Below are 20,287 nucleotides of genomic sequence, written 5' to 3'. Positions count from 1 at the left end.
TCCATCCCACCTCACAGGTGTGGCATATCAAGGTGCTGATGAGAAAGCATAAATATTGCACATGTGTGCCTTAGACTGCCCACAATAAAAGGCCACTCTGAAATGTGCACAGTTTAGCCTTACTGGGGAATGGGGTCAGAAAACCAGTCAGTATCTGGTGTGGCCACCATTTTGCCTCACGCAGTGCAACACACCTCCGTCGCATAGAGTTTATCAGGTTGTTGATTGTTGTGCCTGCTGAATGTTGGTCCACCACTCCTTAATAGCTGTGCAAAGTTGCAGAATATTGGCAGGAACTGGAACACGCTGTCGTATACGCCGATCCAGAGCATCCCAAACATGCTCAATGGGTGACATGTCTGGTGAGTATGCTGTCCATGCAAGAAGTGAGATGTTTTCCGCTTCCAGGAATTGTGTAGAGAATAGATCCTTGCTATATGGGGCCGTGCATTATCATGCTGCAACATGAGGTGATGGTCGTGGACGAATGGTTCAAACAATGGGCCTCAGGATCTCATCATGGCATCTCTGTGCATTCAAAATGCCATCAATAAAATGCACCTGTGTTCGTTGTCCATAACATATGCCTACCCATACCATAACCCCACTGCTACCATGGGCCACTCGATCCACAACATTGATGTCAGCAAACCGCTCGCCCACACAACGCCACACACGCTGTCTGACATCTGCCCTGAACAGTGTAAACCGGGACTCATCCGTGTACAGAAAGGCTCTCCAACGTGCCAGATGCCATCGACTGTGAGCATTTGCCCACTCAAGTCGGTTACGACGACGAACTGCAGTCAGGTCCAGACCCCGATAAGGACGATGAGCGTGCAGATGAGCTTCCCTGAGATGGTTTCTGACAGTTTGTGCAGAAATTCTTTGGTTATGCAAACCGATTGTCGCTGCAGCTGTCCAGGTGGCTGGTCTCAGACGGTCATGGGGGTGAACATGCTGGATGTGGAGGTCCTGGGATGGTGTGGTTACACGTGGTTTGCGGTTGTGAGGCCGCTTGGATGTACTGCCAAATTCTCTGAAATGCCTTTATGGTGGAGAAATGAACATTCATTGCATGGGCAACAGCTCTGGTAGACATTCCTGCAGTCAGCATGCCAATTGCACGCTCCCTCAAACTTTGCGACATCTGTGGCATTGTGCTGTGTGTTCAAACTGCACATTTCAGAGTGGTCTTTCATTGTGCAATATTCATGCTGTCTAATCAGCACCTTGATATGCCACATTTGTGAGGTGGGATGGATTATCTCGGCAAAGGAGAAGTACTCACTAACACAGATTTAGACAGATTTGTGAACAATGAGAGTAATGGGTCTTTTGTGTATGTAGAAAATGTTTCAGATCTTTGAGTTCAGCTCATGCAAAATAAGAGCAAAACCAAAAGTGTTGCGTTTATATTTTTGTTCAGTGTATAATGCAAGCACGTATTTTTCTGTAGTATTTAGATTTAATGTGGCCATAAACTTGGGTTGCCGTCACACGCTGCAGATTTTGTTGCAGAAATTTCTATGACTGAAAATCTGTTTCATTCACCCGAACGGGGCTTGCAAAAATCCATGTGCTTTCTACCTCATTCAAATGAATAAAAAAAATTTGCAGTACCTGACCTTTCTGAAACCAATTCCCAAGCATGCAAAGGCACACTTAAAGGGTAATTAATTAGTTGTAAATCTGCTGAAGGGAAACATTGTGTTTGTTCTATTTTAAAAAATTTCTTACCATTTATTTTTGTTTTTACGAAGATACTATATTGCAAGCACATTTTTGTTCTTACAGGATCACGGATATACCGGTCACAATTCAGATGTCCATTTCTGAAATTATTGGATTTATCCAGTCAATTTGTGTGTATGACACATTCATGGAGAAAGATGCAAAAAATGCAGAACAGTTTCTTATACAGACTGAAAAAAGGTGCAGTATAAATACATGCTTAATGTTTGCTTACAAGGGTACGACCACACATTCAGGTTTCCTGAACCAATTTTGGAAGCCAAAATCAGGAGTGAATAACAAAAGGAGAGAAAGTATAAAGGACAGATACAACTTATTTTTTTTAATTTATTTATTAATTCATGGTTTTGACTTCCAAAACTACATTCAGAAACCTGACACTGTGGCTGTACCCCAGGGGCGTTGCTATGTTAAAACATTCGGGGTCTGGGCCCCTGATGTTTTTTTCCAGGCCCCGAATGTCCTGCCTGCCAGCTACTGTAGATACAACTGTATTGCCTTCCTCAGGACTGCAATACAATTGAATCTAATGCACTGGAAGAGCTGAACGACCTGTTAAGACATCACAGGTCATGTGACCAGTAAAACAGGCAGTGATTGAGAAGGACCTGCAATGATGTCACCATCATGTGACCAGTGCAGGAGTGGACAGCAGTGAAGAGGAGAAGACCTGGGGAAAGATGCTGTGTTGAGGTCTGCTACATGAGGAGAGGTAAGTGAAGGGAGAGGCAGAGCAGTGCTGGGAGTTATTTCACTGGGACTGTATGTTGGGGCTGAGGGATGTTATTTATATGGAATTGTGTGTTGGAGGTGGCTGGGGAGGGGTTCATATTATTTACATGGGACTGTATGTTAATGGTGGCTGTAGGAGGGAGTGATGGTATTTACATGGGACTGTATGTTGATGGCAGTTGTGGGAGGGAGTGATGTTATTTACATGGGACTGAATGTAGTTGGGGGCTGGGGCATGGTGATGTTATTTGCATGGGACTTTATGTTGAAGGTGGCTGTGGGAGGGAGTGATGTTATTTACCTAGGACTTTGTCGGGGGAGGCAGTGATGTTATTTACATGGGACTGAATGTTACAGGGGTCTGAGGGAGTGATATTTACATGGGACTGAATGTTTACGGGGTGATGTTTACATGGGATTCCATGTTGGAGGCGACTGGGGAGGGGGTGATATTATTTACTTGGGACTGTATATTGGAGGGGACAGGAGAGATGGTTTGATGTTATTTACATGGGACTCTATGGCAGAGGGAGGAATATAACTACAGGGAGCACTTCAGATGGCATTATAAATACTGACAGCAATTTAGGGTGAGCATTATAACAGTAGGGGACAGTATAAATACTGGGTGCACTGTAGTTGTATTATAAATCCAGGGGACATTATAGGCGCTCTTATTACTACTGGGGGCTCTATAGCAGGGACTTGTAGATCTGCCTTATTTCTACTAAGAGCACTATGGGGGCCCTATTACTACTGAATGGTCTGTAGAGAGCTTTATTACCACTGGGGGAACAATAGGGGGAAAACCACAGAAATAAGATAATAATGCACTTAGTAAAGTACATGCAAGCATTATATATGGACAAAGTCCTCACTCTGATATGATAATATCTGAGACACTTAGCCAATATATTTTGATCAAAACACATCTAAGCCCGCCTACCAAGCGCCAAGGTGGTCTCAGGTCAGGGGGGTCCTACGCTAAACCTACCTAAGCCATTGGAGATATATATATATATATATATATATATATATTACTGTACTATCTATCTATCTATCTATCTATCTATCTATCTATCTATATCTATCTATATATATCTATCTATCTATAAAAATAGAAAGGATGGGCAGCACTCCAAAATGTAAAATATAAAAAAACTTTATTTACCCCAGTGGGAAATGCGCGACGTTTCGGCTCCAAACCAGAACCTTTCTCAAGCAGTGTGTGAGGACAAAAGGCCAATAATATATAATTAGGGATGAGCGAACCCGAACTGTATAGTTCGGGTTCGTACCGAATTTTGGGGTGTCCGTGACACGGACCCGAACCCGAACATTTTCGTAAAAGTCCGGGTTCGGTGTTCGGCGCTTTCTTGGCGCTTTTTGAAAGGCTGCAAAGCAGCCAATCAACAAGCGTCATACTACTTGCCCCAAGAGGCCATCACAGCCTTGCCTACTATCGGCATGGCTGTGATTGGCCAGTGCAGCATGTGACCCAGCCTCTATATAAGCTTGGGTCACGTTGCGCTGCACGTCACTCTGCTGATACAAGCATAGGGAGAGGTTGCAGCTGCGACGTTAGGGCGAGATTAGGCAGATTAACTCCTCCAAAAGACTTCATTCTGTGATCGATCTGCAGCTGTGGATCATTGAAGTGCTAATATTGACTTGCTCACTTTTTTGAGGCTGCCCAGAGCGTTTTTAGATCACTTTTTTCTGGGGTGATCGGCGGCCATTTTGTGACTTGTGGTGCGCCAGCACAAGCTATCACCAAGTGTATTTAACCATCAATAGTGTGGTTATTTTGTGCTATATCCTACATCAGCTGCAGGCTGAGCCTGTGTCACCGAAGTGCATTTAACCATCAACAGTCTGGTTATTTTTTGGCCATATACTACATCAGCTGCAGGCTGAGCCAGTGTCACCCAAGTGCATTTAACCATCAACAGTCTGGTTATTTTTTGGCCATATACTACATCTGGTGCAGGCTGAGCCTGTGTCACCCAAGTGCATTTAACCATCAACAGTGTGGTTATTTTTTGGCCATATACTACATCAGGGGCAAGTTGAGCCTGTCACCCAGCGCCTGAAAAATAGACCTGACATTTCTATTACACCAAATTTGTACTGTTTTAGCTGGTCAAATTATTTGTAGTGACCGTAAAAGCACATTTTTTGTTCTGGGTTGAAAAACTATTCTGAAATTTGCCATTCTCAAAATAACTAGTTTCTGGTATTTGAGGCCTACTTGAAATCTATCCCAAAAAGGATATCTTACATTGAGGGTGCTGATAGTGTCATTCAGAAAAACCTAAGACACACGCTACCGTGCAGATAGAAGTCTGATTCTGTGTTTAAACCTATACCTGTCACACAGCGCAAAAAAAAACAGGCCTTACATTTCTATTCAACCAAATCTGTACTGTTTTAGCTGGTCAAGTTATTTGTAGTGACCGTAAAAGCACATTTTTTGTTCTGGGTTGAAAAACTATTCCCAAATTTGCCATTCTCAAAATTGTGGTGAACGGGAACAATGAGGAAAACATCTAATAAGGGACGTGGACGTGGACATGGTCGTGGTGGTGTTAGTGGACCCTCTGGTGCTGGGAGAGGACGTGGCCGTTCTGCCACAGCCACACGTCCTAGTGAACCAACTACCTCAGGTCCCAGTAGCCAGCAGAATTTACAGCGATATTTGGTGGGGCCCAATGCCGTTCTAAGGATGGTAAGGCCTGAGCAGGTACAGGCATTAGTCAATTGGGTGGCCGACAGTGCATCCAGCACGTTCACATTATCTCCCACCCAGTCTTCTGCAGAAAGAGCGCACAGATGGCGCATGAAAACCAAGCCCATTGGTCTGTCACATCACCCCCATGCATATCAGGGAAACTGTCTGAGCCTCAAGTTATGCAGCAGTCTCTTATGCTGTTTGAAGACTCTGCTGCCAGGGTTTCCCAAGGGCATCCACCTAGCCCTTCCCCAGGGGTGGAAGAGATAGAATGCACTAACGCACAACCACTTATTTTTCCTGATGATGAGGACATGGGAATACCACCTCAGCACGTCTCTGATGATGACGAAACACAGGTGCCAACTGCTGCGTCTTTCTGCAGTGTGCAGACTGAACAGGAGGTCAGGGATCAAGACTGGGTGGAAGACGATGCAGGGGACAATGAGGTCCTAGACCCCACATGGAATGAAGGTCGTGCCACTGACTTTCACAGTTCGGAGGAAGAGGCAGTGGTGAGACCGAGCCAACAGCGTAGCAAAAGAGGGAGCAGTGGGCAAAATCAGAACACCCGCCGCCAAGAGACTCCGCCTGCTACTGACCGCCGACATCTGGGACCGAGCACCCCAAAGGCAGCTTCAAGGAGTTCCCTGGCATGGCACTTCTTCAAACAATGTGCTGACGACAAGACCCGAGTGGTTTGCACGCTGTGCCATCAGAGCCTGAAGCGAGGCATTAACGTTCTGAACCTTAGCACAACCTGCATGACCAGGCACCTGCATGCAAAGCATGAACTGCAGTGGAGTAAACACCTTAAAAACAAGGAAGTCACTCAGGCTCCCCCTGCTACCTCTTCTGCTGCTGCCGCCTCGGCCTCTTCTGCTGCTGCTGCCGCCGCCTCGGCCTCTTCCTCTGCCTCTGGAGGAACGTTGGCACCTGCCGCCCAGCAAACATGGGATGTACCACCAACACCACCACCTGCGTCACCAAGCATCTCAACCATGTCACACGGCAGCGTTCAGCTCTCCATCTCACAAACATTTGAGAGAAAGCGTAAATTCCCACCTAGCCACCCTCGATCCCTGGCCCTGAAGGCCAGCATTTCTAAACTACTGGCCTATGAAATGCTGTCATTTAGGCTGGTGGAGACACACAGCTTCAAACAGCTCATGTCACTTGCTGTCCCACAGTATGTTGTTCCAAGCCGCCACTACTTCTCCAAGAGAGCCGTGCCTTCCCTGCACAAACAAGTGTCCGATAAAATCAAGAGTGCACTGCGCAACGCCATCTCTGGCAAGGTCCACCTAACCACAGATACGTGGACCAGTAAGCAAGGCCAGCGATGCTATATCACCCTAACTGCACACTGAGTAAATGTAGTGGCGGCTGGGCCCCAGGCGGAGAGCTGTTTCGCGCACGTCCTTCCGCCGCCAAGGATCGCAGGGCAACATTCTTTGCCTCCTGTCTCCTCCTCCTCCTACTCAGCTTCCTCCTCCTCTTCTTCCACCTGCTCATCCAGTCAGCCACACACCTTCACCACCAACTTCAGCACAGCCCGGGGTAAACGTCAGCAGGCCGTTCTGAAACTCATATGTTTGGGGGACAGGCCCCACACCGCACAGGAGTTGTGGCGGGGTATAGAACAGACCGACGAGTGGTTGCTGCCGGTGAGCCTCAAGCCCAGCCTGGTGGTGTGCGATAATGGGCGAAATCTCGTTGCAGCTCTGGGACTAGCCGGTTTGACGCACATCCCTTGCCTGGCGCATGTGCTGAATTTGGTGGTGCAGAAGTTCATTCGCAACTACCCCGACATGTCAGAGCTGCTGCATAAAGTGCGGGCTGTCTGTTCGCGCTTCCGGCGTTCACAGCCTGCCGCTGCTCGCCTGTCTGCGCTACAGCGTAACTTCGGCCTTCCCGCTCACCGCCTCATATGCGACGTGCCCACCAGGTGGAACTCCACCTTGCATATGCTGGACAGACTGTGCGAGCAGCAGCAGGCCATAGTGGAGTTTCAGCTGCAGCACGCACGGGTCGGTCACACTGCGGATCAGACACACTTCACCACCAATGACTGGGCCTCCATGCTAGACCTGTGTGCCCTGTTGCGTTGTTTCGAGTACTCCACCAACATTGCCAGTGGCGATGACGCCGTTATCAGCGTTACAATACCACTTCTATGTCTCCTTGAGAAAACACTTAGGGCGATGATGGAAGAGGAGGTGGCCCAGGAGGAAGAGGAGGAAGAGGGGTCATTTTTAGCACTTTCAGGCCAGTCTCTTCGAAGTGACTCAGAGGGAGGTTTTTTGCAACACCAGAGGCCAGGTACAAATGTGGCCAGACAGGGCCCACTACTGGAGGACGAGGAGGACGAGGATGAGGAGGATGAGGATGAAGCATGTTCACAGCGGGGTGGCACCCAAAGCAGCTCGGGGCCCTGGTGCGTGGCTGGGGGGAAACTCAGGACGATGATGATACGCCTCCCACAGAGGACAGCTTGTCCTTACCTCTGGGCAGCCTGGCACACATGAGCGACTACATGCTGCAGTGCCTGCGCAACGACAGCAGAGTTGCCCACATTTTAACGTGTGCGGACTACTGGGTTGCCACCCTGCTGGATCCCCGGTACAAAGACAATGTGCCCACCTTACTTCCTACACTGGAGCGTGATAGGAAGATGCGCGAGTACAAGCGCACGTTGGTAGACGCGCTACTGAGAGCATTCCCAAATGTCACAGGGGAACCAGTGGAAGCCCAAGGCAAAGGCAGAGGAGGAGCAAGAGGTCGCCAACGCAGCTGTGTCACGGCCAGCTCCTCTGAGGGCAGGGTTAGCATGGCAGAGATGTGGAAAAGTTTTGTCAACACGCCACAGCTAACTGCACCACCACCTGATACGGAACGTGTTAGCAGGAGGCAACATTTCACTAACATGGTGGAACAGTACCTGTGCACACCCCTCCACGTACTGACTGATGGTTCGGCCCCATTCAACTTCTGGGTCTCCAAATTGTCCACGTGGCCAGAGCTAGCCTTTTATGCCTTGGAGGTGCTGGCCTGCCCGGCGGCCAGCGTTTTGTCTGAACGTCTATTCAGCACGGCAGGGGGCGTCATTACAGACAAACGCAGCCGCCTGTCTACAGCCAATGTGGACAAGCTGACGTTCATAAAAATGAACCAGGCATGGATCCCACAGGACCTGTCCATCCCTTGTGCAGATTAGATATTAACTACCTCCCCTTAACAATATATTATTCTACTCCAGGGCACTTCCTCATTCAATACTATTTTTAATTTCATTTTACCATTATATTGCGGGGCAACCCAAAGTTGAATGAACCTCTCCTCTGTCTGGGTGCCGGGGCCTAAATGTGTGACAGTGGCCTGTTCCAGTGGTGGGTGACGTGAAGCCTGATTCTCTGCTATGACATGAAGACAGATTCTGCGCTGACATAAGGCCAGATTCTCTGTTACGGGACCTCTCTCCTCTGCCTGGGTGCCTGGGCCTAAATGTGTGACAGTGGCCTGTTCCAGTGGTGGGTGACGTGAAGCCTGATTCTCTGCTATGACATGAAGACAGATTCTGTGCTGACATAAGGCCAGATTCTCTGTTACGGGACCTCTCTCCTCTGCCTGGGTGCCTGGGCCTAAATGTGTGACAGTGGCCTGTTCCAGTGGTGGGTGACGTGAAGCCTGATTCTCTGCTATGACATGAAGACAGATTCTGCGCTGACATAAGGCCAGATTCTCTGTTACTTGACCTCTCTCCTCTGCCTGGGTGCCGGGGCCTAAATATGTGACAGTGGCCTCTTCCAGTGGTGGGTGACATGAAGCCAGATTCTCTGCTATGGCATGAAGAGACTGATTCTCTGCTGACGTGAAGCCAGATTCTCTGCTATGGGACCTATGTCCAATTGATATTGGGTCATTTTTATTTTTTTAATTTTTATTTTAATTAATTTCCCTATCCACATTTGTTTGCAGGGGATTTACCTACATGTTGCTGCCTTTTGCAGCCCTCTAGCTCTTTCCTGGGCTGTTTTACAGCCTTTTTAGTGCCCAAAAGTTCGGGTCCCCATTGACTTGAATGGGGTTCGGGTTCGGGACGAAGTTTGGTTCGGGTTCGGATCCCGAACCCGAACATTTCCGGGAAGTTCGGCCGAACTTCTCGAACCCGAACATCCAGGTGTTCGCTCAACTCTATATATAATGGCAAACTCATTCATTGTCATTTACAAAATCAGTGCAATTAAATCACAATAAAACAAAAGATTATTAAATTGTGCATCATATCAGATATACAGCAAAATACTAATGTGTACCAATACAATATAATACATATTTCCTTGGAACTGTGTTCATAATTATAAATAATAAAGAAGAAATGATCATACATGGTTGATTACTTCAATTATCAAAATCAGTGCCATATATGCATAGTAAAAATAAGTGCTTACTATAAAATATTGCAACAGGTGGGCAAAGGCCGAATAGGAGAGTGAGTGGCCGCCATCCAGGAAACAACATGTCAGTCGGCGTGCCCTGGTCATCTCTGCGCATGTCTTGATGACGTACATAGGGCCCTTCCGGTTGTGGGTGCATACATCTCCGCGCAACTGCGCATTACGATTCAGGCTCTGCAGCGGCCATATTTATCAAGGGAGCAGGACATCCATCACGGACGTCATGCAGTATTCCCATATGTACATCTCCGCGAAATTGCGCATTGCGATTCAGGCTCTATAGCGGCCATATTTATCCAGGGAACAGGACATCTACCGCGGACGTCATGTAACATTCTCATTATGGTCTGCTGTATATAGGATCAGGGTGGCGCCAGCAATATTTTATGGCAGCATAATGTCAGTGGCAATGCGGGGTCACGCGAAGGCCACGTCCACAAGTTATGGGCGCAGTCTCCACCCATGCACCGCGGTCAGTAACGCCCCCATATGTTAACATGGGATCCTACTGTACCCTCGGTCAAAGAAAAGCCCACGCAATATCACCACTAAAGAGGGTTCTCCTCAATATCGCCTCCCATGTAACCCACAGACCATGACTATGTTATATAAAAGGAGAGAAATAAAAAGAAAGAAATAAAAAAGAAAAAAAGAAAACCTAAAGACATTTTTCAAAAAGACATGAAGATAAACATAGGTAACCCCGACAAAATGCGAATCCTGGTCGCACGCCATTCAAACCTCTCCTTGTATTCTCCTTTGCCACACACCCTTGCAAACCATCTGTGAAAAAAGGGGAAAGGGGAGAAATTTTTTATTTCTGATAAAAGAATTTTTTTTTAAAAAAAATGGCAATCCATAAGGAACTACGGTTTTGTCCCATACAGTTGATCACCAAATATACTCAGGTGCAGTGTATCGGTTCCATGTGTTGGTCAGGGGCAAGCCAATGACCTATATCACCCCAATATTGTAATCCACATTCAAACCATACGGTTTGCGGGAGTTAAGTACATGGATCCATTTCAATTCCCTTTTTTTTTTTTAAATACTGACTCTATCACCACCCCTTCTCAGCTTTGGAACGCAATCAATAATACAACACTTCATGTCTCTCTCAACATGTTTTAATTCTGCAAAGTGTTTCGAGACCGGCAGATCCAGTCTTTTCTTTCTTATGCTTAACCTGTGGTTGTTGTCGTGTCTTAAAATCCGTGGTTGTCTCACCAACATACAGAAGATTGCATGAACAGGTTAAAACATAAATAACAAAGCTGGAATCACATGTCAGATAATGACCAATCTGATATGTTGTGCCGGTTTGAGGTTGTACAAATGTTTTGCCCCTGAGTATATACCTGCAATTAACACAGGATAAACAAGGGAAGCAGCCAACACTAGATTTTGTTAGTGTTGTCTGTCTACCCTTTTTCGATGTACCCACATCTGCCCTCACTAGCTGATCCTTTAACCACTTGCCATTTGCCCCCTTCCTGACCAGGCCAAATTTTGCAAAACTGACATATCTCACTTTATGTGGTAATAACTTTGGAACGCCTTTATTTATCCAAGTCATTCAGAGATTGTTTTCTCGTGACACATTGTACTTCATGATAATCATAAATTTGAGTCAAAATATTTCACCTTTATTTATGAAACAATCCCAAATTTACCCAAAAATTTGAAAAATTCGCAATTTTCTAAATTTCAATTTCTCTGCTTTTAAAACAAAGTGATACCTCATAAAATATTTATTATTTAACATTCCCCATATGTCTACTTTATGTTGGCATCATTTTGGAAATGTCATTTTATTTTTTTAGGACGTTAGAAGGCTTAGAAGTTTAGAAGCAATTCTTCAAATTTATAAGAAAATTGCCAAAACCCACTTTATAAGGACCAGTTCAGGTCTGAAGTCACTTTGTGGGGCCTACATAGTGGATACCCCCATAAATGACCCCATTGTAGAAACTACACCCCTCAAAGTATTCAAAACCGATTTTACAAACTTTGTTAACCCTTTAGGCGTTCCACAAGAATTAAAGGAAAATGGAGATCAAATTTTTAAATTTCACTTTTTTGGCAGATTTTCCATTTTAATAAATTTTTTTCTTTAACACATCGATGGTTAACAGCCAAACAAAACAATATTTATTACCCAGATTCTGCGGTTTACAGAAACACCCCACATGTGGTCATAAACTACTGTATGGGCACACTGCAGGGCGCAGAAGAAAAGGAACTCCACATGGTTTTTAGATGCCATGTCCCATTTGAAGCCCCCTGATGCACCCTTACAGTAGAAACTCCCAAGAAGTGACCCCATTTTGGAAACTAGGGGATAAGGTGCCAGTTTTATTAGTACTATTTTTGGGTACATATGATTTTTTGATCATTCATTATAACACTTTATGGGGCAAGGTGACCAAAAAATTGGTTGTTTTAGCACAGTTTCTATTTATTTATTTTTACAGCGTTCACCTGAGGGGTTAAGTCAAGTGACATTTTTATAGAGCAGATCGTTACGGACGTGGCGATACCTAATATGTATACTTTTTCTCATTTATTAAAGTTTTACACAATAATAGCATTCTTGAAACAAAAAAATTATGTTTTAATGTGTCCATGTTCTGAGAGCTATAGTTTTTTTTATTTTTTGAGAGATTTTCTTATGTAGGGGCTCATTTTTTGCGGGATGAGGTGACTGTTTTATTGGTACTATTTTGTGGGACATATGCGTTTTTGATCACTTGGTGTTGCACCTTTTGTAATGCAAGGTGACAAAAATTGCTTGTTTTGACTTTTTTTTTTTTTTTTTTTTTACGGTGTTCACCCGAGGGGTTAGGTCATGTGATATTTTTATAGAGCTGGTTTTTACGGACGCGGCAATACCTAATATGTATACTTTTTTTTATTTTTTCTATTTTTAACTTTTTTTTTTCATTTTCATTTTTTTTTTACATGTGAAACTTTTTTTTATTTTTTTTATTTTCAACCTTTTATTTTTTATTTTTTTATTTTACACTTTTCGTCCCCCATAAGGTCATACAAGACCTCTGGGGGACATTTACTTCACTTTTTTTTTTCACAGTTGATTTCTCCTGTAACTGGGGCTGACATAGTAGCCCCAGTTACAGGACAAATACACCCCTAGAGAGGCTGTACAGCAGCAATCCTGCGCTGTACAGCCTCAGAGCAGGGCTGATCGAGGTCTCAGAGACCTCACACAGCTCCTGCACACTCCGGTCACGGCGGTCACATGACCGCCGGGCCGGAACAGGAAGCGCACAGCGCTTCCTTCTCTGCAGACACAGCGCTCGGTGAACGCTATGTCTGCAGCGATCCGGAAGGCAGGGACACCTGGGCACTGTCCCTGCCTTGTCTTAGGGTTGCCCTGCTGTCACTGACAGCGGGCAACCCGATCAGCAGCTGCACGATTAGCGTGCAGCTGCTATTTCTGAAAGGACGTTCTAAAACGTGCTTTCAGAAATAGACGTCCACCCATAGGACGTTTATATCCTATGGGCGGACGTAAAGCGGTTAAACTCCGGGACCTTCTGTAGGACATTAGAGGGGAGCTCTGGAACTCTGTAATCGTGTTGTGGCAGCCTTTTAGTATACCCCAGTGTCGTTGTATGATGTTCCCTATCTCAACACTCTGTTCAGAGTGTGTTGAGATAAAGGGAATCCTCATCATTTTTGAACGTTCTTTTTTGGTTATTTTAAGGGTGTCATCCCTATTCAATTGTCTGGCCGCTTCCTTTTTCTCCAATAATTTAGTTGGGTATCCCCGTTTTTGAAACTTATTAACCATCGTGTCAAGGGTTTTGTCAAAGCTCTCAGGATCCGAGACAATACGTCTGGCCCTTAAGAACTGTGAGTACGGCAAAGAGTTTACCATTGGTCTGGGATGGTTGCTGCTGTACATCAACAGCGTATTCCTGTCAGTAGGTTTGGTGAATAACTCAGTTTCCACCCTACCGCCTGACAGAACCACGCAGGTGTCCAAAAATTGCATTTCCGTTTGTGAATGTACCAATGTAAATTGGAGCACATCATCCCTCTCATTAAGAAAACCATGAAAGTCATAGAGCTGCTGGACACTACCAGTCCAAATGAGGAAGATGTCGTCTATGTACCGCCACCACGCCCTGACAAATTGGAAGTGGTGGCTTCCATAGACGACATCCTCCTCAAATCGATACATAAATATATTGGCGTAGGTGGGGGCCACATTGGACCCCATCGTTACGCCCTGTTCCTGTATATAATAAGAATCCCGAAACAGAAAGTAATTGTATTTCAAGGCAATCTCTAATAGAGATAAGACAAATTGTTGACATTGACACGTGAGTGTAGAATTCTCAAGCATATAGGCCACTGCAGCCAGTCCCTTCTGATGGTCGATCGAGGTATAGAGGGAGGTGACATCAAAAGACGCCAATGTGACCCCCTCTACCCCATCCAAATCGACCATCCGAAGTTTGAGTAAAAAGTCAGCTGTATCTTGTATGTATGAACTGCCCCCACATGAGAAGCCTCGCAAGACTTTATCCAGAAAAACAGAAATACGGCTGAAGATCGAGTCCGAGCCCGAAACAATGGGGCGGCCTGGTGGATCGACGAGAGACTTGTGGATCTTAGGCAACACATAGATCACAGGAGTGACCGGATGCGTTACAGTAAGAAAATCCACAAGTCCCTCGTCTATGATCCCTGCCTCTAAAGCCCCAGTCAACACATTCCCAATGAGTCCGGCTATTTTGCACTTAGGATCCGTATCAATGTGTCTGTAGATGGTGCTGTCACCCAATTGCCTCAAAATTTCCGCAATATATTTGTGGGTGTCCAACACGACCACTGCGCCACCTTTATCGGCGGCCTTAATTGTAAGCTCATGGTCGTGTTTCAATTCATTCAGGGCCACCACTTCATCTACAGTCACATTGGGATGATTAAATGGTAAATTAGATTGTTTTGCTTTCAATGTCTGGATCTCAGTATTAACAGCAGCCATGTACGCATCAACAGCAGGTTCATCAATAACAGGACTGAAATTACTTTTAAGGGAGAGATCGAACATGCCAAGAGAGAATTCACTCATCTTGGCATGCTCGATCCGTCCTCTACCGTGAAACCAAATCTTCAACTTGATGGCCCGAAAAAAGCATATAAATCAAACTCAAGTTCAAACCAATCAGCAGTGGTTCTAGGGCAAAAAGATAAGCCCTTGCTGAGTACACTCACTTGAGAATCTGTTAGTTCCTTTGATGAAAGGTTAATCACGGTCACTTCTTCTTGGAAGATACATTCCTGCTGACTGGTGGTCGCTGTTTGTTGTTGTGCAGTCTTTTGACCCCCTTCGGTGTCTGCAGCCTCCACGCCTGATGCGCTGTTTTCGGGCACCTCCGTTTCCTTCACCCCTAAAAAAGACTGGTCTGTGGCGGTCTGGGTGGTTCTTTTTCTTCCTTTCCATGTTTCTTTGTTATTTTGTATACTTTTGTCGTCGGTTTGCCAGGAATAGATGTTACCCCTTCTGTAATCATCCGAGTCACGGTTTCATTTAAAACGCTTCCCCTCTTCCATGTCCATGCGAAAGCTTTGTAATTGGGTAGAGAATGTATCATGAAATTTGTCAAATTCCTCAGCTGAGGACAAATTGATTAATTGCTGCTCCACATTGGTTAACTCCAGTGTGACCCTGGATAGTTCATCTTGTAAATATTCAATATTCAAAAGTATAAAGTCCAGAGCATATCGATTTGACAGTCCCTCAAACCTTTTGCAATAAGAGGGGCAGCCAGAAAATAAATTTGGGCGCAAATTAGACCTCATCCCTCTTGGGATACGCTGGGCTTTGTAGTACTCCCCCAGAGTCGTCATATGCAGCCGAAGGGAAATGGATCTTTTAGATAAAAATTCATATTTTCTTCTTAACTCCTTAATGGTTGGAGTGACAAGGAAAGCGGCATCTCCCTCAATACCACACAGGATCCTATCCACCGCATCCTGTGTATAGGTGAATCCACCGGGTGAATCTTGCTCATGGGTAGACATAGTAGAAAAAATTATTGTAATTCGCTCAACAGACGTGCAGGCGCCAAAGAAATAGCTGTATACAAAAATGAAGAAACAATGGCAGAACCGTCATGGATGTAAGCTGGTGGGTGCAGCAGGCCCAAAGTGGATCAATCCAAAAATACAAAAATAGAAAGGATGGGCAGCACTCCAAAATGTAAAATATAAGAAAACTTTATTTACCCCAGTGGGAAATGTGCGACGTTTCGGCTCCAAACCAGAACCTTTCTCAAGCAGTATGTGAGGACAAAAGGGCAACAATATATAATGGCAAACTCATTCATTGTCATTTACAAAATCAGTGCAATTAAATCACAATAAAACAAAAGATTATTAAATTGTGCATCATATCCGATATACAGCAAAATAATAATGTGTACCAATACAATATAATACATATTTCCTTGGAACTGTGTACATAATTATAAATAATAAAGAAGAAATGATCATACATGGTTGATTACTTCAATTATCAAAATCAGTGCCATATGTGCATAGTAAAAATAAGTGCTTACTATAAAATATTGCAACAGGTGGGCAAAGGCCGAATAGGAGAGTGAGTGGCCGCCATCCAGGAAACAACATGTCAGTCGGCGTGCCCTGGTCATCTCTGCGCATGTCTTGATGACTTACATAGGGCCCTTCCGGTTGTGGGTGCATACATCTCCGCGCAACTGCGCATTACGATTCAGGCTCTGCAACGGCCATATTTGTCAAGGGAGCAGGACATCCATCACGGACGTCATGCAGTATTCCCATATGTACATCTCCGCAATTGCGCATTGCGATTCAGGCTCTATAGTGGCCATATTTATCCAGGGAACAGGACATCTACCGCGGACGTCATGTAACATTCTCATTATGGTCTGCTGTATATAGGATCAGGGTGGCGCCAGCAATATTTTATGGCAGCATAATGTCAGTGGCAATGCGGGGTCACGCGAAGGCCGCGTCCACAAGTTATGGGCGCAGTCTCCACCCATGCACCGCGGTCAGTAATGCCCCCCATATGTTAACATGGGATCCTACTGTACCCTCGGTCAAAGAAAAGCCCACGCAATATCACCACTAAAGAGGGTTCTCCTCAATATCGCCTCCCATGTAACCCACAGACCATGACTATGTTATATAAAAGGAGAGAAATAAAAAGAAAAAAAGAAAAAAGAAAACCTAAAGACATTTTTCAAAAAGACATGAAGATAAACATAGGTAACCCCGACAAAATGCGAATCCTGGTCGCACGCCATTCAAACCTCTCCTTGTATTCTCCTTTGCCACACACCCTTGCAAACCATCTGTGAAAAAAGGGGAAAGGGGAGAAATTTTTTATTTCTGATAAAAGAATAAAAAAAAAAAAAAAAAATGGCAATCCATAAGGAACTACGGTTTTGTCCCATACAGTTGATCACCAAATATACTCAGGTGCAGTGTATCGGTTCCATGTGTTGGTCAGGGGCAAGCCACTGACCTATATCACCCCAATATTGTAATCCACATTCAAACCATACGGTTTGCGGGAGTTAAGTACATGGATCCATTTCAATTCCCTTTTTTTAAAAATACTGACTCTATCACCACCCCTTCTCAGCTTTGGAATGCAATCAATAATGCAACACTTCATGTCTCTCTCAACATGTTTTAATTCTGCAAAGTGTTTCGAGACCGGCAGATCCAGTCTTTTCTTTCTTATGCTTAACCTGTGGTTGTTGAGACGCGTCTTAAAATCCGTGGTTGTCTCACCAACATACAGAAGATTGCATGGACAGGTTAAAACATAAATAACAAAGCTGGAATCACATGTTAGATAATGACCAATCTGATATGTTGTGCCGGTTTGAGGGTGTACAAATGTTTTGCCCCTGAGTATATACCTGTCACGACTGTGACTGATCCAGACAGGTCTGGGAGGAGAAGGTCGCAGCGACTTGCTACTCGCGATAGCTTGTGAGTTTGCTCCGTGGTTCAGGGTATGTCATCTGGGTTTTGCCTTGTGAACCTTTTTGTCCTGACTGGGAGTTTGTAGGCATCCTTCTCAGGTGAGTCCTGTCTGCCACTCCCAGCTGCTATATTAGTTTCACTTTCACTTGCAGTCATTGCCAGATATAGTCCTTACTTCCAGTGCTACTCTGACCTTGGAAGGAGATTGTTTGATGGTGTTGCTGTGGAGCTCTTGTCCGGCGTGGACTGTCGTGTTTGGGATCGCCTTCTCTGCTCGTGACTGGATAAGTCTATCTCTGCTGTTGTTTGTTTGTTGCTGTCTTCCCCTGTTGTTTTCCTAGACGTGAGTGATGGTGACTAGCGCTCCCATCGGCCTTTCCCCAGTCCAGTCTTGTTAGGGCGACTGAGGGTTTAGGCATCCTGCTCGCCGCACGGGTTCACACCCCGTCTAGGGTATCAGGGCAGACAGGTGCCGGCTTAGGGTTAGTCAGGGGTGGCCATTCTATTTCCCATCCGTAGATAAGGGTCCCCCTTCCCCTCCGTCTGGTGCGACACGACTGCTGCTGGGATAGCGGTCGTGACAGTATATCTGGCCTTTTAAAAAAATTTTTTAAAAAATTACATTTCTTTTTTTTTTTTTTTTTTTTCTCTTTGTTGCTTGCTGTTTTGCTTTGTATTTTGTCTGTTCCACTATGGATCCGGTTTCGGTTTTGGCGAAACAATTACAGGGGTTATCCCTTGAAGTGGCAGGATTAAAAGCAACAGTGCTGCAGCAGCAATCCTTGGGTTCCACCGTTGCTACGGGAAACCAAGGTACTCCTGAGCCAAAAGTGGCTTTACCTGATAGGTTCTCTGGAGGGAGAGACCAATTTGTAACCTTCAGAGTAGCTTGCAAATTGTTCTTCAGGTTACGCCCTAGATCCTCCGGCGGTGAGGAACAACGGGTGGGCATTGTAATTTCTCTCCTGCAAGGAGATCCGCAGGCTTGGGCTTTCTCCCTACCATCAGACTCTCCGGCCTTACGATCAGTGGAGGAGTTTTTTGAAGCCCTGGGTCTCGTATATGATGGCTGAGTCTAAGCTACGTAGACTTCGGCAAGAGAACCGGTCTGCTGAACTATATTGTTCCGAATTCCGTAGGTGGGCTACTGATACGTTATGGAACGACTCGGCCCTTAGGAGTCAGTTCTGCCAGGGGTTGTCTGAAAAATTAAAAGACGCGCTGGCGGTATACGAGGTCCCTGGGTCTCTTGAGGCTGCTATGTCTCTGTCTATAAGAATCGACAGACGACTCAGGGAGAGACTATTAAATTTTACGGAGGCCTCTATAGGGCAGGGATCGGTCTGTTATGGTCCAGTCGAACCAATGCAAATAGGGGGCGCCACTAGACGGGTGAATCCTCCTAAGTTCCGCCGTAGGTCAGAGGTTTGTTTTCGTTGTGGGGGGAGGGGTCATTTTGTAAAGGTTTGTCCCTCAGAACCCAAGAGACCACAAACAAAGGAGCCGCCGGAAAACTAGAGTCCCCAGATTGTGCGGAGGAGAACAGTCTGGGCGTATTCATTTCCTCCATACGCATGTCTCAGTTTTTGTTGTCTGCTACCGTTGAGGCGGGCAATAAAACTGAGATCTGTTCCGTCTTTTTGGACAGTGGGGCGGGGGTCAACTTGGTGGATTCACGGTTTGCTCAGGCTCTGGGTTTTACTCCGGAACCGGTATGCAGAACTATTCCTGTGTTTGCCATCGACTCCTCCCCTCTTACTCAGAGAGAGTTACCTCAGATCATCCATAATATCCATCTGCAGGTAGGGGACCTCCATAAAGAGCATATCTCTTATGTCCTGGACGGTCTTCCGGCTCCTATGGTATTGGGGTTTCCCTGGCTGGTGACTCACAATCCAGTGGTGGATTGGCAGGCCGGGGAGATTGTAGAGTGGAGTGAACATTGTAAGGACAACTGCTTGAGTAGTAGGTGCTCTACACTCTCTGTAACATCTTTACCTGCCTTTCTGTCAGATTTTATGGATGTGTTCTCTGAGAAGGGTTGTCAGGGGTTACCACCTCATCGTCCATATGATTGCCCGATTAATCTATTACCTGGGGCAAAACTACCTAAAACCCGGTTATACAATCTTTCCGGCCCGGAGAGGAAGGCTATGAAAGATTATATTTCGGAGAGTTTGGCTAAGGGACACATCAGACCCTCTTTTTCACCTGTGGCTGCAGGGTTCTTTTTCGTTAAAAAGAAAGATGGGGGCCTACGTCCTTGCCTGGATTTCCGGGAATTAAACCGGATAACTATCCGAGATCCCTATCCTCTTCCTCTCATTCCAGACCTCTTTAATCAGGTTGCTGGTGCTAAATGGTTCTCCAAAATGGATCTCAGAGGAGCCTATAATCTGGTTCGCATCAAAGAGGGGGATGAGTGGAAGACGGCTTTTAATACTCCGGAAGGGCATTATGAAAATCTGGTCATGCCATTTGGTCTTACTAATGCGCCTGCGGTATTCCAACATTTTGTCAACGATGATATTTTTAGTCACCTTATCGGGAGATTTGTTGTGATATATCTTGATGACATCCTGGTCTATTCCCCGGA

At 45.5% G+C, this 20,287-nt stretch overlaps 1 protein-coding gene and 1 long non-coding RNA gene across 2 annotated transcripts in view; both read left to right on the top strand.

Moving 5' to 3' along the window:
- Nucleotides 1-20,287, top strand: part of LOC121007922 — a 414,279-nt gene that overhangs the window by 177,355 nt on the left and 216,637 nt on the right. The gene's annotated exons all lie outside the window — the stretch shown is intronic.
- Nucleotides 1-20,287, top strand: part of LOC121007921 (putative methyltransferase DDB_G0268948) — a 230,177-nt gene that overhangs the window by 138,749 nt on the left and 71,141 nt on the right. Inside the window, exon 6 of the mRNA XM_040440189.1 lies at nucleotides 1,798-1,935. Within this exon, the coding sequence (XP_040296123.1) occupies nucleotides 1,798-1,935 (138 nt within the window). The remainder of the gene's footprint in view (nucleotides 1-1,797; nucleotides 1,936-20,287) is intronic.

This window comes from Bufo bufo, chromosome 7 (genome assembly GCF_905171765.1).
Source record: "Bufo bufo chromosome 7, aBufBuf1.1, whole genome shotgun sequence".
Taxonomy (NCBI): domain Eukaryota; kingdom Metazoa; phylum Chordata; class Amphibia; order Anura; family Bufonidae; genus Bufo; species Bufo bufo.
This window is presented reverse-complemented; position numbering and strand designations above follow the sequence as displayed.